The sequence below is a fragment of the Thunnus thynnus genome, chromosome 13 (assembly GCF_963924715.1).
Source record: "Thunnus thynnus chromosome 13, fThuThy2.1, whole genome shotgun sequence".
Lineage (NCBI taxonomy): Eukaryota > Metazoa > Chordata > Actinopteri > Scombriformes > Scombridae > Thunnus > Thunnus thynnus.
In genome coordinates, this window is record NC_089529.1 from 25,315,717 (window position 1) to 25,329,917 (window position 14,201).

Genomic DNA, 14,201 nt, shown 5'->3' on the forward strand with positions numbered 1-14,201 from the left:
GCCATTCCAATCAGCCTCATCAGTACTGTTTAGCTAATGTTAGCATGCTAACATGCTAAACTAAGATGGTGAATATGGTCATATTCATTATACCTGCCCAAAATAAGCATGTTAAGCATTAGCATGCTCATTGTGAGGATGCTAGCATGCTATCATTGGCATTTAGCACAAAGCACCCCTAGGAACACCTCACAAAGATGCTAGCAAGGCTGTAGACTCTTTGTCTTGTTGGGTCCCAATAAGGGTGTGCAAAACTCAAGTGGTTCTGCACAGGCCAAAAAACTGAGACCTGAATCTTGACTGTAACTGTGTCTTAGAGACCTGAACCGAATGACCCTGACTAGAGCTGTCATTTATTTTAATTTCATATATTTCTGACCGTTAGCTCACTTTACAATTTGAATACGAAGGGCTGGGGATCAAACCGGCAACCTGCTATTAGTGGACTACAGCTGCTCTGTCTCTGTTTTTCTCTTCCCACTGGGCACTGCATATCTGCTTGCAACAACTGGCACAGTCAGAAAGAAAAAGAGAGAAATGTCCTCATGAAATTTACATTAGATAAAAAAACAAACTTGAACTTCACCCAAGCATGAAGCTTAATACTTTATCAACACGTTGCCAAGTTGTCATGTGTATTTCAATATTGCATACTTCTGTTTTCTGTCTTCAAGTGCTCGAAGTTCAGGCTTGTGTGTGTGTGTGTGTGGATGCTAGCGGTTTGCATCTACAGTAGATTTGAGTTTGTAATTTGTGAATTTGGGGTTATGGATATATGGGGTAGGCCATACTGTAAGGTTAGTACAGGTCTTAAGGTCTGTGTTTGGGACAGTTGCCAGATTGGCACCCTGTGGTTCTGGATAAGAGGCTCTGTCTTGGCATAAGCCGAGCCTATTGTGACTACAGTCACTGCATATGGATGAAGTTGGCTGGAAATTAATTTCACGCTGTATATCTGCACTGCTGCTCGCCAAAGGTTTGCTTCCCTTGTTGGAGGTGAATCTGTGATTTTTGTTTTTCTTCCATATGAAATGTGTCTTGAATACAGATTCCTTTGATTTGTAGTGAGGCACTGCACATACAACTAAATGTTAATCTACTTATTGGAACACTAATGGATCATTGCACTTAGCACCTCCCCCTGTGACATGGGTTAATTTCATCACTCATACTGTCTGGGGTTTTTTTTTAGCCTCACAAGCCATTTATGTTGCCAACTTGTATTTATGTAGTTTCCTTTCACCTTTCATTCAAATAATTAAGTCCTGTTTTAATCAGTCATTTAGATGGATCTGGACTGCAGTATAACTGAGTCAGAGCTTATTTCTTAATGGTCAACAGTGGCAGTTATTTTCATTATTGATTTTCATTATCGAGTAACCTGTTGATTGTTTTCTTGATTAATCGATTAATTGATTAGTTGTTGTCTATAAAATGTTAGAAAATAATGAAAAATGTTGATCACTGTTTCCCATAGTGCAAAGTGACGTCCTTAAATGTCTTGTTTTGTCCCAATAAACAGTCCACAACCCAAAGATATTCAGTTTATTGTCATAAAAGACTAAAGAAACCAGAAAATATTCACAGTTGAAAAGCTGGAACCAGAGAATTTTGATTTTTCAAAGTCTCAAAATGATTAATAGATTATCAAAATAGTTGCCAATTAATTAAATAGTTGACAACTATTCAATTAATCGACTAATTGTTGCAGATCTAATTGAAAGGAAATTAACTGGCAACTATATTAACAATCAATTAATCATTTTTTAAAAGCAAAAACAAAGAACATTCAATGTTTCCAGGTACTCACATATGAAAATTTGTTGCTTTTCTTGGTCTCACATTATAGTAAATTGAATGTTCAGACGTTCAGATGAAAGACGTCTGTTCTAGGATACCGTTTCTGTTTTGTTTTTCTCATGTTTTATTGACCAAACGATTAATTGATTAAAAAAACATGCAACAGATTAGTTGATAATGAACATAATACTTAACTGCAGCCCTAAAAGTGACCCTGTAAATATTCAAAATTCTCCTTAAACCTGAAAACAAGCCGTCATACTGTACATAGTACCACATCAACGTCACTGTAAATGAGGGAAACAAAGGAAAGACGGCTCAGTGGGGGAGAAAATGATTCAGCAGTCATACTAAACTATGCCTCATACTTAAGCGATGGGATTAGCCCCAGGAATCTACGTAAGCCTTCAGCAGCCCCCACCAGACCCTTTAACCTCCCAACCCCCCTTTCCTTCACTGGTCTCCCATGTCGGGCTGAACCACACTGCCACACTGTCTCTGCTCTAAACCTGCTGTGACTGATAATACTCATTCACATCATTAGTGGATGATTGTGTGTGCTTGCATTGCCTGTGTACGCTATAAATTATAGTAAGTATCTTGTCTAATTAATATGTTCACAGAGGTGGAACTATTAGTTAATTAATAAGTTGGTCAATTGAGAAAAAATCAATTAATAGTTTGAGTCATTTTCTAAGCAAAAAGTACAAAAACATTATTGTTTCCAGCTCCTACAGTGTGAGGATTTGTTGATTTTTTTTCTGTTTTATATCATTATAAACTGAATATCTTTGGTTTTTGGACCAGTGGTTGGACAAACTAAGATATTTTAAGACATCTTGGATTCTGGGGAACAGTTTTTCAGTATTTTCTTATGTTTTATAGACCCAAGATTAATGAATTAATCAACAAAAAGGAATCAACATGTTATTTGATAATGATGATAATCATTAGTTGCTGCCCTATTCTGTGTGTTTATATGAAAAAATGATCAAATGACTGTTAAATGCAGAAGGGGTGGCTTGTAGTAAAGATCTGAAAGAGAATTTGCATTTTTACCCTCTTTTAGTGCATTGTTTGTTTCACTTCAGTTCATCAAACTCACTTTCAGACGTAGTTTTCAGCAAACAAGCTCTGATAAACCAACTGTACACAACCAGCCCAGCACCAAACAGCAGACAGACAAAGTTACCGACAACCTTTTGAATGTAATGGAACATTTAGCATCTAAAGAGTCAGATATTGTACTTGGGAGTTGGTGGAGACCAAAAGAGAGCTAAAAGAAGTGTTAATTTTGGACTTGCATTCATCAGATGGCCAGAAAAACAACTCCAAATGAATGCTAATGTTAATCTATTTTTTCTTCTCAGTTTATGTATAATTCATTCTAAAGAAGTAGTTTTTTCTTTCAGCTACATGACGTCTGTAACTTGTCTCCTTTGCAGAGCCCACACATGGTGACTTCTGATGTCCTGGAATCAACCCAAGGCTGAACCATGGTCATTCTGCAGCAGGTAGGTCATGTTAGATAGAAATGACTCCATCTGCTCAGTAGCGGCTTTCATCTGTTATTTTCCCCCATCTCAGTGTTTAAAATTTTTGTAACTGACATACAAACACCCGCCAAGTTTGGAGTCGATTGGATGAACGGTTCTCGATATAGGACAAAGGACATACATACATACAGAGGTTCCTTCCTTTTAGTAGAGAGAAGTTATCTCAGGGCACTTTTCATATAGAGCGGGTCTAGACTGTACTCTTTAATTTCCCCCATGAGCAAGCACTTGGCGACAGCGGCAAGGAAAAACTCCACTTTTAACGGGAAGAAACCTCGAACAGAACCGGGCTCTGGGTGGACAGCCATCTGCCTTGACCAGTTGGATTGAGAGAGAAAGAGAGAGAGCAGGAGGAAGGAGAGCATAGCACAATGCAAGTTCCACATAGATATATAGTAATAATCATGGAAGTAGTAATAATGATAATAATAATTGTAGTGGTGTGGGGCAGTAGGTGTCCCACAATCACAGATCCAGATTCTACAGTTCCAGAGGCAGAAATACCTGCACACTGCAACAGGAGGAGAGAAGAGAGAGGTGAGAAAGCACAAAACTACGGTAGGGAGAATATGCTGAGTTAGTAACATGCATTAATGGGACATGAATGCGTACAGATGGAGAGGGAGAGGAGGAGAGAGGAGCTCAGTGCATCATGGGAAGTCTCCCAGCAGTCTAGGCCTATATACAGCATAACTAAGGGCTGATCCGAGGGCTGGCCATAACTATAATCTTTATCAAAAAAGAAAGTTTTAAGCCTACTCTTAAATGTAGAGAGGGTGTCTGCCTCCTGGACCCAAATTGTAAGACGGTTCCATAGGAGAGGAGCCTGATAGCTGAAGGCTTTGTCTCCTGTTCTACTTTTGGAGACTCTAGGAACCACAAGTAAGCCTGCATTCTTGGAGTGCAGTGTTCTAGTGGGGTAATAGGTTGTGACATCCCTATCTGCCTTTTGCTTAAGAGGTTGCTTACGCTTCCTGGCTCAGGAGCCAGTGGGTGAGGTTGGAGAGGACATCAGGGAACTACCTGCACCTGGGTAGTTTAGGCCTCCATCCTATTTAGGTGTCAGATGGGTTAGAGTTTTGATTTGTTTTGTTTTGTTTGCACGCATCACATGTTTCACTCATCCACACAGTGCATTCATTACTGACTTAGCTGAGTAAAATTATTATATTTTATCTTAAGTTGACCATAAATGTCATTTTAGAGGTTTTATCATGTGTGATTCCCTTTTTTGTCACTGACTCTGAGCCAGTCTGTAACAAATGGGGCCTCATTCGGGATTTGAACCCGGGACCTCTTGCATAAAGCCTCTAAAATGACATGCATGATGCATGCAAACAAAACAACACTCTAACCCATCTGGCTGGTGGAGGCCTGGGAGGAAGAGAAGAAAGAGGTTGACAAAGAAGACACCTTAATAGGCTGGAAGCCTAAACTACCCAGGTGCAGGTAGTTCCCTGATGTCCTCTCCAATCCCGCCCACTGGCTCCTGAGCCAGGAAGCCAAAGCAGCCTCTTAAGCAAAAGGCAGAGAGGGACGTCACAGGGGTACTGTGAGCTCTTTAAGATATGATGGTGCCAGACCATTAAGGGCTTTATAGGTAAGGAAAAGATTTTAAATTATAGTCTGGATTTTACAAGGAGCCAGTGCAGAGAAGCTAATATGGGAGAAATATGATCTCTTTTTCTAGTTTTTGTCAGTAGACGTGCAGCAGCATTCTGGATCAGCTGGAGAGTATTTAGAGACTTGTTGTGGCAACCTGATAAGGAATTGCAGTAATCCAGCCTAGAAGTAACAAGACATGTGCCTGATTTTTGTAATGTTACGTGGGTGAAAAAAGGCAGTCCTTGAAATTTATTTTATGTGGGAGTTAAAGGACATATCCTCATCAAAGATAACTCCCAGATTCCTTATGGTGGTGCTGAAGGGCCAGGGTAATGCCATCTAGAGTAGCTACATGTTAGGGCCAGGCTAGAAAACTGGGGAAACTGGGGCAAGGGATTGGGCAGGTAGCTGGAACCCTGGGGCTGAGACCTGGGCATAAAGCTGGGCCAAGCAGGTCAGGGGAAAAGCTGAGGAGAGCCAGGCAGAGTGGCATCCAGTGAGCAGGGAGTTGTGCAGAGCTGATGAGAGAGACAGACAAGGCAGGAGGTCTGGAAAGAGGGGCTGAAGTCAGGTGGAAGTTAATGCATGAACAGAGTCTACAGGTGGAGGCTGAACCAGGTATTTAAGCAGGGCTAATCATGATGATCGACAGCTGGTTGCCTGACTCCCACACACCTGTCTTCACTCCTGTAATTAGAACACACACACACACACACACACACACACACACACAAAGAGAAAAATTGCAAAAAAAAACGCAGGTCATTTATGTCCTAAGGCATGCTTGGAGTTTAGTCAAATGATTGGATTCATCTGGCTTCATTGATAAATATAATTGGGTATCATCTGCATAACAATGACAATTTATAGAATGTTTCCTAATAATTTTACCTAAAGGAAGCATATACAAGGTGAATAGTATTGGTCCAAGCAAGGAACCTTTTGGATGTCCGTGTCTAACTTTTGTGTGCATGGAGGATTCATCGTTAACGTGTACAAACTGAAATCAATCTGATAAATAGGACTTAAACCAGCTTAGTGCTGTTCCTTTAATACCAATTAAATGTTCCAATCTCTGTAATAGGATGTGAATGTCATTGATGTCAAATGCAGCACTAAGATCTAACAAGACAAGTGCAGAGAGAAGTCCTTTTGTCTGATGCAATTACATAGGGGGTCGTTTGTAACTTTCACCAGTGCTGTCTCTGTGTTATGATGCGCTCTAAATCCTGACTGAAAATCCTATTGTTATGTAGAAAAGTCACACAACTGATTGCATCTGCTTTTTCTGTTATCTGCTATCTTAGAGAGACATGGAAGGTTAGATATAGGTCTATAGTTTTTAAGAAGAAGTTTAAAAAAAATAAAACTCTGAGAATTTAGATAAAGATTCAGACTACAGGCCAGGAGGATGGTACACTATAACAAATAGAATTGGCTGTAATGTTTTCCAGGTTTGGTGTGAAAGACTAAGAACAAATGAGTTATAATTAAGTTTAGGTCTAGGGTTGATTATTAGGTTTGACTTGAAAATGTCTGCAACTCCACCTCCTCAGCTGGTGCCTTGAGGAATTTGAGAATTAATATGACTGGGAGGAGTGGATTAATTTAGGCTGACATATTCTTCATGACACAGCCAGGTTTCAGCAAGGCAAAATAAATCAATATGATAATCTGATATTAGATTGTTTATTAATACAACTTTAGATGACAGAGATCTACTGTTTAAGAGTCCATATTTAATTCTCCTATTTTGTTGTGCCATAGCAGTGGTGGTGTTCATTTAATTAGGTTTTTATGTATAACTCCTTTCCTGTTTACAAAGAAAAGCAGTTTCTCATTTCTAGCTAAAAACCGTGGACTTTGTTGGCTTAAATGACAATTGTGGCTAGCATGTTTTATCAGTTGTAGCACGCTAGGGTAAGTTCATGCTAACACTAAAACTCAGTGAGTTGATTGAAAACACTGTCTCCAGCTGACTTTTTTAATGTTTCCAGCTGATTCAGTTTAAAAGCAAAATCCTTACATGCATTTTAAATATGCACATGATGGTTATATACATGATATAATGCTAAAACACTGAGGCTAAAGCTACATGTCCGAGGAAAAAACTCTGCATCCTCACCAGCTTATAAACAGTAGAAGACATGAAATTAAAGAAGCAGTATTGTTCATGTATTACAGAATAGAACTAGTTATTCCTAGTTGTAGAATACAGTATTATAAATACAAATTTAATTAAATAGTATTTCCTCTAAAACAACCCTTACCAACTATTTGAAAAACATACTTGGACAAGCAACAGAGAGGTTAGATTTATGCATTAATGTTTGTATTTTCAACAGTATGTTTCACTTTTTCAATAGAAAAGAATTTGGCCATGTGGTATAACCACTGAGTTTGGCAAACTTAACACCATCTACTGAAGTTTGGCTAGAGCTGCTGGAGAGTAAAAAAATCCAGACAGAGCCACTGATGTTAGCCTTAACTCTGATATAGTAGCATCTTGGTTCCCAGTCAGTGGATGTTCCAGTCCTGAAGATATTTAGCCTGGCATGCTAATGATTGATGCTTACTTTAGAGCAGATAAGCACATGGTTTAATCCACTTCTTACACTTTTGTTCCTGTTTCGTAAAGGTGATAAAAAAGACATGACTCCCCAAACTCTCAAAATATATGAAAAGTGTTGATGTCATACAGCCCCATGTACTCATTGACAATTGACAGGCCTAGTTACAGTTGCTAAGCTATGATTGGACAGTCACTGCTAGAGGCAGCCATCTTCTGTCCATCTTCTTTATTGTTTTTATAGACCCTTATAGATGAGCCTTGACTCCATAATTTTGTCTTTTTACTTACTGTCTGCACCAGAAGTGGGGATATGTCATGTTGTGTAAATTGACATCTGCTGCTTGTGATCACCTTGTGCCTACATTTTAGCAAATGTCTGACCAGTTTTATAATATAGTGTTAAGCGTGAAGGATTGACAGAGCTGGAAGAACAATAGACTGCTCAGTTCCTGTTACACACAGTTTTAGTCTAGTTTTACAGTAAACAATTAAGCACATAAGGTAGTCTGAGCCTCTGAGCAACTACATAGCAGCATTTTGGGGTTTTAGGGCCTGACTCAAGGGCATTTGAGTATTAGTAGCTGTTGAAGGAGGCAGAAGGTTGCTCTTTTTTCCTCTGCTGGATTCACTTCACCATTCTTCCGTTAGGCTGCCAACCTCACTGCATTACACTTTTGGTGACACTGGTCGCATAAAATTGGCTTAAAAGCCAGATAAGCAGAGGGCAATTATAATATCAGTAGAAGATAAGATGGAACTTGATAAATTAATAGGATTGTTGCAACATCAAAATCAGAAAAAAACGCTAATTAAAACTTCAAGGTATCAAGAATACAGCAAAGGAGTGTTAAAGGGGACATATCATGCTTTTTGTGATTTTCTGTCATTTATATACTGTTATAATGTTAGATGTTTTTGTTAAACATGGTCAAAGTTCCAAAACATGAGGTGAACGTATGTAAAAATGCCCCCTGAGAATCAAAATCCAGGGCTTCAAGCCTGCTCTGAACACTTCATTTGCAGTCACCTCTAATTCCTCATAGACCTGACGTCAGATCGTTCGTGCATGCCCACAAATCAAAGTTTGTTCCTAAGGTTGTTCATGTCGTCCCCTTTTGAATATTTCAGATCTGATTCGGGCTTGAACATGTACTGATATATTTGAGAAGTTTCTATTTCGAGTAAAGAATGAGAAAAAGAATTGAATTCTTCTATGACTCCGGGGGCGGCTTTCAGAAGCTATCCAACCCGAACATAGTGGGCTCACTGGATGCTGCCTTAAAGAGACGGGAGCTAAAACATAACTACCACTGTTACCCTACTATTCTTATGCAAATATCCCCAAAATACAGTCCGACATTTTGGTACGTTTAGAAACATTTAAGGTCTTGAATTTGTCTTATTGGACTAGCCACTGAGTTTGAGGTTGAAATGAAGTTTAAATGCTACAAATTAGGCATTAAAAAAAGAGGATGAAAATTTAAACATATGCAGGTAGAAGCGAGTAAAAAAAGAAAGATGTAGACACCACATATGGGGAAACTACATGTGCACTATTCACCACTAGCACTCCCAAGTCTCAGCACACTAAATATAGCAGAAGCCAGCATGTCTCAGTCAGCTGTGGTTACCCCATATCAGCCCATCAATAGTTTCTCCTCAATAACTAGATCCCGGCGCCTCACTCCCCTGCAGGGTACGGCTCAGATACACTCTGCTGTCTCAATCTCAGCTCAGAGCCTCAGCTATGAATCTCATTTAATAGGAGACATCTGGATGTTGTTAAATGGAAGCAAAAATAGCATCCTTAAGGTCACGGTCTAGACTGTCGGGATGAGCACTCGACTTTATGCTGCGGTGTTTTCTGTTATGAAGAGATTTGCCAGCAGCCCTCTTTATGCTGAGCATCTAAACAAACCGGGGACTGTGATGAGCTGGGGGTATTTTTAGATGGTGGCCTATAGTCGAATCAAAGGGCTGATTTATGTGTTGCTCTTTCAAGTGCCATTACTGAACACAGACAGTGAAAGCAGAACTAATCAAGATCAACAGATGAAGGTTGTCTGCACGAAAGCTGAAGTCATTCAGACTCAAAACACTTGTCTGAAGTTGGTTTTGATAGGATTCGGGGGGGAAAAAATAACATAAATAAATATTCACCAGGAAAACTAACAAACAACAGCACACAGATTCAAGTCATAAACATAAATCATGGACATGCAGAAACATGAAAACGAACCGCATCTGTCCGACCTCAACAGTCTGGACGTGAAAGTGCTGTGTGAAGTAACTCATTAAACCCAGTGGGAATTACTTGCTAGTGTATGATTCAAATCATCAAACTGTGATCAGAAGAAAAAAAAAAATGCATTATTTAATAAAAAACTGGAAACACATGATACTGTTAAAGTTGAATTCATAGAAATAGATGTTATGGATGTAAATGTGACGCCAAGCTAGCAAGACATTAGCAGCCACTCAAAACATGATGATTAATGGAGAAGTTAAATTAATTATTTAATCATGGAGCAGAGGTTTGGGGACTACATTTCATTTAAAAGTCTTGTAGATTATAACCTTTATTTTAATGGTATTTGATATCTTTATCTTCAACATATAACCGGTTCCTGAACGGATTTCTTGAGCAAAGTGCTTCAAGTGAAACTGTTATATGTGGGTTTTCAAGTCTGATGTCACCACAGTAATGGCAGCTTGTCTAGCTATCTAAAGATACACTATTTATCTTCATCGTACCAGTAAAGTAATTTCATCTGTACAGAAGCTAAGAGGATATAATGAGTTCAGTAAATGTCAAACTAAGTTGTTTTGACCATGTTGTCTCAATGCAATACATCATACAAGATAATTCACAAGAAATACCAACAAATTGTTTCTTTTTTAGGTGCAAATTTCTTGATGACCGACATTTTCACTTGTTTTTACATGTATTTATAGGGTTAGTCATCAAAGGGACATAATCTATGACTTCTAGCTGCTTCCATATCAACTAATTATCATGTGATGATCATGTGTTTGGTCGTGTGTGTGTGTCTCTGTCTGCAGCTAATCTTACATACTACCGGACCCATTAGCCTAATATTTTTGTGCACATTCATGACTGTATGCTCAAGGACCTCTCGTGGTTGCAGTGATTCACTATTGTTGAAAAACCTATTTTATAACCCGTTTTATACCGCCATTGACTGCTGACTCCTCATTCCTCTTAACCAGTCAGTAGGAGGCGCAAGAGATCAACAACTGCAGCAAAAGGCATTTCCGGCAATCGGCAAGGCTAAAAACAAATCTGGTGCAGGCTACATTTTGGCTTTTGTCATCAATAGAAAAGCTTGGTCTCGTCTTGAATCGCAGCATCTGCAGTTTAATTCCGTACCTGCTATGTTATGATCCGCTAAAGTTAAACATGATATGAGATGAATAAATTCCTGTTATTGTTAGCTTCGCCGCCATCTTGACTGTAAGGGAGCCGGGAGTGAGATTCAACTCTTCTTTGTTTGAGAGGGGAGAGGGAAGTAGAGAAGGGTTTTATTTTGTGGTGTTTTACAGCAAAATGTTATAAATAAATAACAAATGTTTAAATTTAGACATTTGGACTTATGTTACCTTATTACCTTATTAAGTGTATACAGTTAGGCGAACCCAGGAGGATGCTGGGTTATAATACCATTACTAATTATTCTATGCATCATAAAGAAAACTGAGACTATACATACATGCCCCCAAGACACACCTGGCGGAGATCTGCACTCTACTGAGCGCACGCTTCTAGTTCAGGGATGGATTTACTTGATAGGTCAAATCTCAAATCTCCTTCCACCTCACTAAAATTAAACCTCACCCAGTGTTACATACCCTCCCAAACAACATCAAGCTTTAAGGTCAGGGGGTTACATCATCCCTTTGTGGGCTGCAGGAGGTAAAGGCTAAGCCTTTTTCAGACTAAATCCTCCCATTGAGTGAGTTGGCAGCAGAAAAACTGGGTGACTCTGAGTGTGTGATGCAACTTTGATATTTCCCAGTTATTCAACATACATGATGAAATCATCACAAAATACTACAATTATAGTAGAATGAATTACATGATGGGTATAAAAAGGTATAATCGGCTATTTTTGGTGCTTTATCTGCTCCAGGAAGTCCCCACATAAAAATACAGAGGATATAAATATAAGTTTCAGTTTAGTTTTTCTCCCTCAAGGCATTATATTAGGCAAAATTCCTAATCCTAATAGACACTTGTGTTCATGTTTTCATACCAGAAGTGAGCAGTATTGGATAAGACATGTTGACCTTTTCACACTGACTGCAAACAGGCATCATTTATCAGTCTGAAAGGGGTATTAGCTTCACTGTTGTTTGTTTTCTTACTGCTTCCCTCCTTCGTTGTTCTGGCCTCACCTTATTCCCACCCGTTGCTCATATGACACACAACAAACACCTCACACCCCAAAGTCACTCCAAACATCACACAAAATAGGAAATAAATGTTTCTTTTTTTAAAAAAAAGGTTTTATAATGTCATTTTGGTGCTGTATCTAACCAGAGCTTTTGTAATCCAGGGGGACTATGTGTGGTTGGACCTTAAAACGGGCCGAGAGTTTGACGTTCCTGTGGGAGCCGTGGTTAAACTGTGCGACTCTGGACAGATCCAGGTTCTGGATGATGAAGGCAGGGTGAGTCGACAGCAAAACACAAAGGAATCTTGTGCTGTTGTATTCGCATTGTGTTAAATAATATATATATACATATGTTTTGTTTAAATTGACTGTTGTGTACTTAGAAATAGTTCTGACCATTGTTTTTTTATTGTATATTTTGAATCAGTAAAATGAAAATGGTGGTCTATGTGAAGCCTTAGTTTGCCAACAATAAATGAGAAGACTATTGATCTGTGAGTGCCGGTGTTCTGTTTGTTTTAATCCATCTGATACTGCTGCTTTTAGCCTCAAGCTACACTGAGTTTATGCCTTTATAAGCCTTAGTAAAATCAATCAAACCTTTATTTACACATATTCTACTTACAGGAAATACATATCTATTTTATTACTACTAACTGTTTCAGTAACTACATTTTTTCATTAGTCATGTTTATTCTTAAAGGAGGATTGCAGTTTATTTGGATCTTATTTTTGTAGTTAAGGCCACCATCTCTCATGTCAAGTTCAAGTCAATTTCAATGATGTAGCCCAATATCATAAATCATAAATTTGCCTCAAGGGGCTTTACAATCTGTACAACAAACCTCTCTCAGTAATAATAACATTGTACTCACTAAACGAGGCATCATGGCTAAAAAGAAGTCAAAAGGGGCAAGAGACACACCCTGTATGTCAAACCTATTTGGGAGAGAAATCAAAGACGAGAAATTTTTGTGAACATCCATCACAATTTACAGACCAACTTCCTTCCCACTGCACTTGCCGTAGATCAAATCAAATCACATCAAATAAATCTTAATTTTTCACATAAAAGTACAACATGTTGGGCCTCAAACAGTCGATCAAATGAAACCATGTAAGAAGTTTAGATGGAAAATTTGGTGGAACTGCTAAAAACTTATTGAGTAGACATTTGAAACGTGACAAGGGGCCCAAACCAGACCCTGTTTTGTTTTTTGTTTTTTGTACCACTATTGTAACTGTCACAATTTTTTAGGCTTGATATTTGTTAATTAATGTAAAGTTTAATCTGAAAAATAAGCAGTAACATTAGCGAACAAATGTCAAATTGTCAAACAAATGTAGTCTTACTCTTGTAGTTTGTTGAGGTAGAGACTTGAACTTGAACTACTTTATATTTACCATTGGGTAGATCACAGCTGGCGATTTGAGGAGGGATAATGGGGGGGTGCCAACCCCCTTGTTAACCTGCCATCCCCCCTCTCCATCCCCTAGCAGTAGACAGAGTGCAGACCTACTAGTCTGCCTGTCTCATTGATGCTTTATCTGACTGAGGCTTGTGTGTTAAAATCTATGGCCCAACCATGGCTCTGAAATATCAATAGCCTAACTGTGCTGTGTATTGATTAATCCATGGTGCTGTCTGTGGTGCTGAAGTAGCAGACAGATTTGTAATTGCACCTTTTTCTCTCAGTCCTGCCCTTATAAAAATTATCACATCAGTAGTCTTTTCTAATTTAATCCTTTTTTTCCCCATCTCACTCAGGAACACTGGATTTCCCCTCAAAATGCCACCAACATCAAGCCCATGCACCCAACGTCCATCCATGGGGTGGAGGACATGATCCGTCTGGGTGACCTCAACGAAGCCGGCATCCTCCGCAACCTGCTCATCCGCTACAATGAACGCGTCATCTATGTTAGTTCCCCCTCTGACACCGCTGTAGCTCTTACCTGCGAACAGTACTCAAATGTTTATAGTCATACCTAAAGAGGACTTACAAGGTGCAGAGAGAGAGAGAGAGAGTGTGACTTCCAAGCTTTCCTCACTGACTATATTTACATGCTGGTAGTACCCTGACTATTAAGTTCTTACTCAGGTTAAGCTGTTTATGTGTTCGTTTAATGCCCTGCAGTTGAGTTTACTTGTTACTATAAATAACACAATTAAAAGAATATCCCCACCTTGCTCTTTGACTGAGTGCTGAGAGGGATTTCAGACATAAAAGTGACAGCAGCTACTAACTATCT

At 39.0% G+C, this 14,201-nt stretch overlaps 1 protein-coding gene across 1 annotated transcript in view; it reads left to right on the top strand.

Annotated features, from left to right (window-relative positions):
- Positions 1 to 14,201, top strand: part of LOC137196027 (unconventional myosin-VIIa-like) — a 59,984-nt gene that overhangs the window by 4,176 nt on the left and 41,607 nt on the right. Inside the window, exons 3-5 of the mRNA XM_067608801.1 lie at positions 3,246 to 3,314; positions 12,111 to 12,224; positions 13,717 to 13,869. Coding sequence (XP_067464902.1) covers positions 3,297 to 3,314; positions 12,111 to 12,224; positions 13,717 to 13,869 — 285 coding nt within the window. The 5' untranslated portion in view covers positions 3,246 to 3,296. The remainder of the gene's footprint in view (positions 1 to 3,245; positions 3,315 to 12,110; positions 12,225 to 13,716; positions 13,870 to 14,201) is intronic.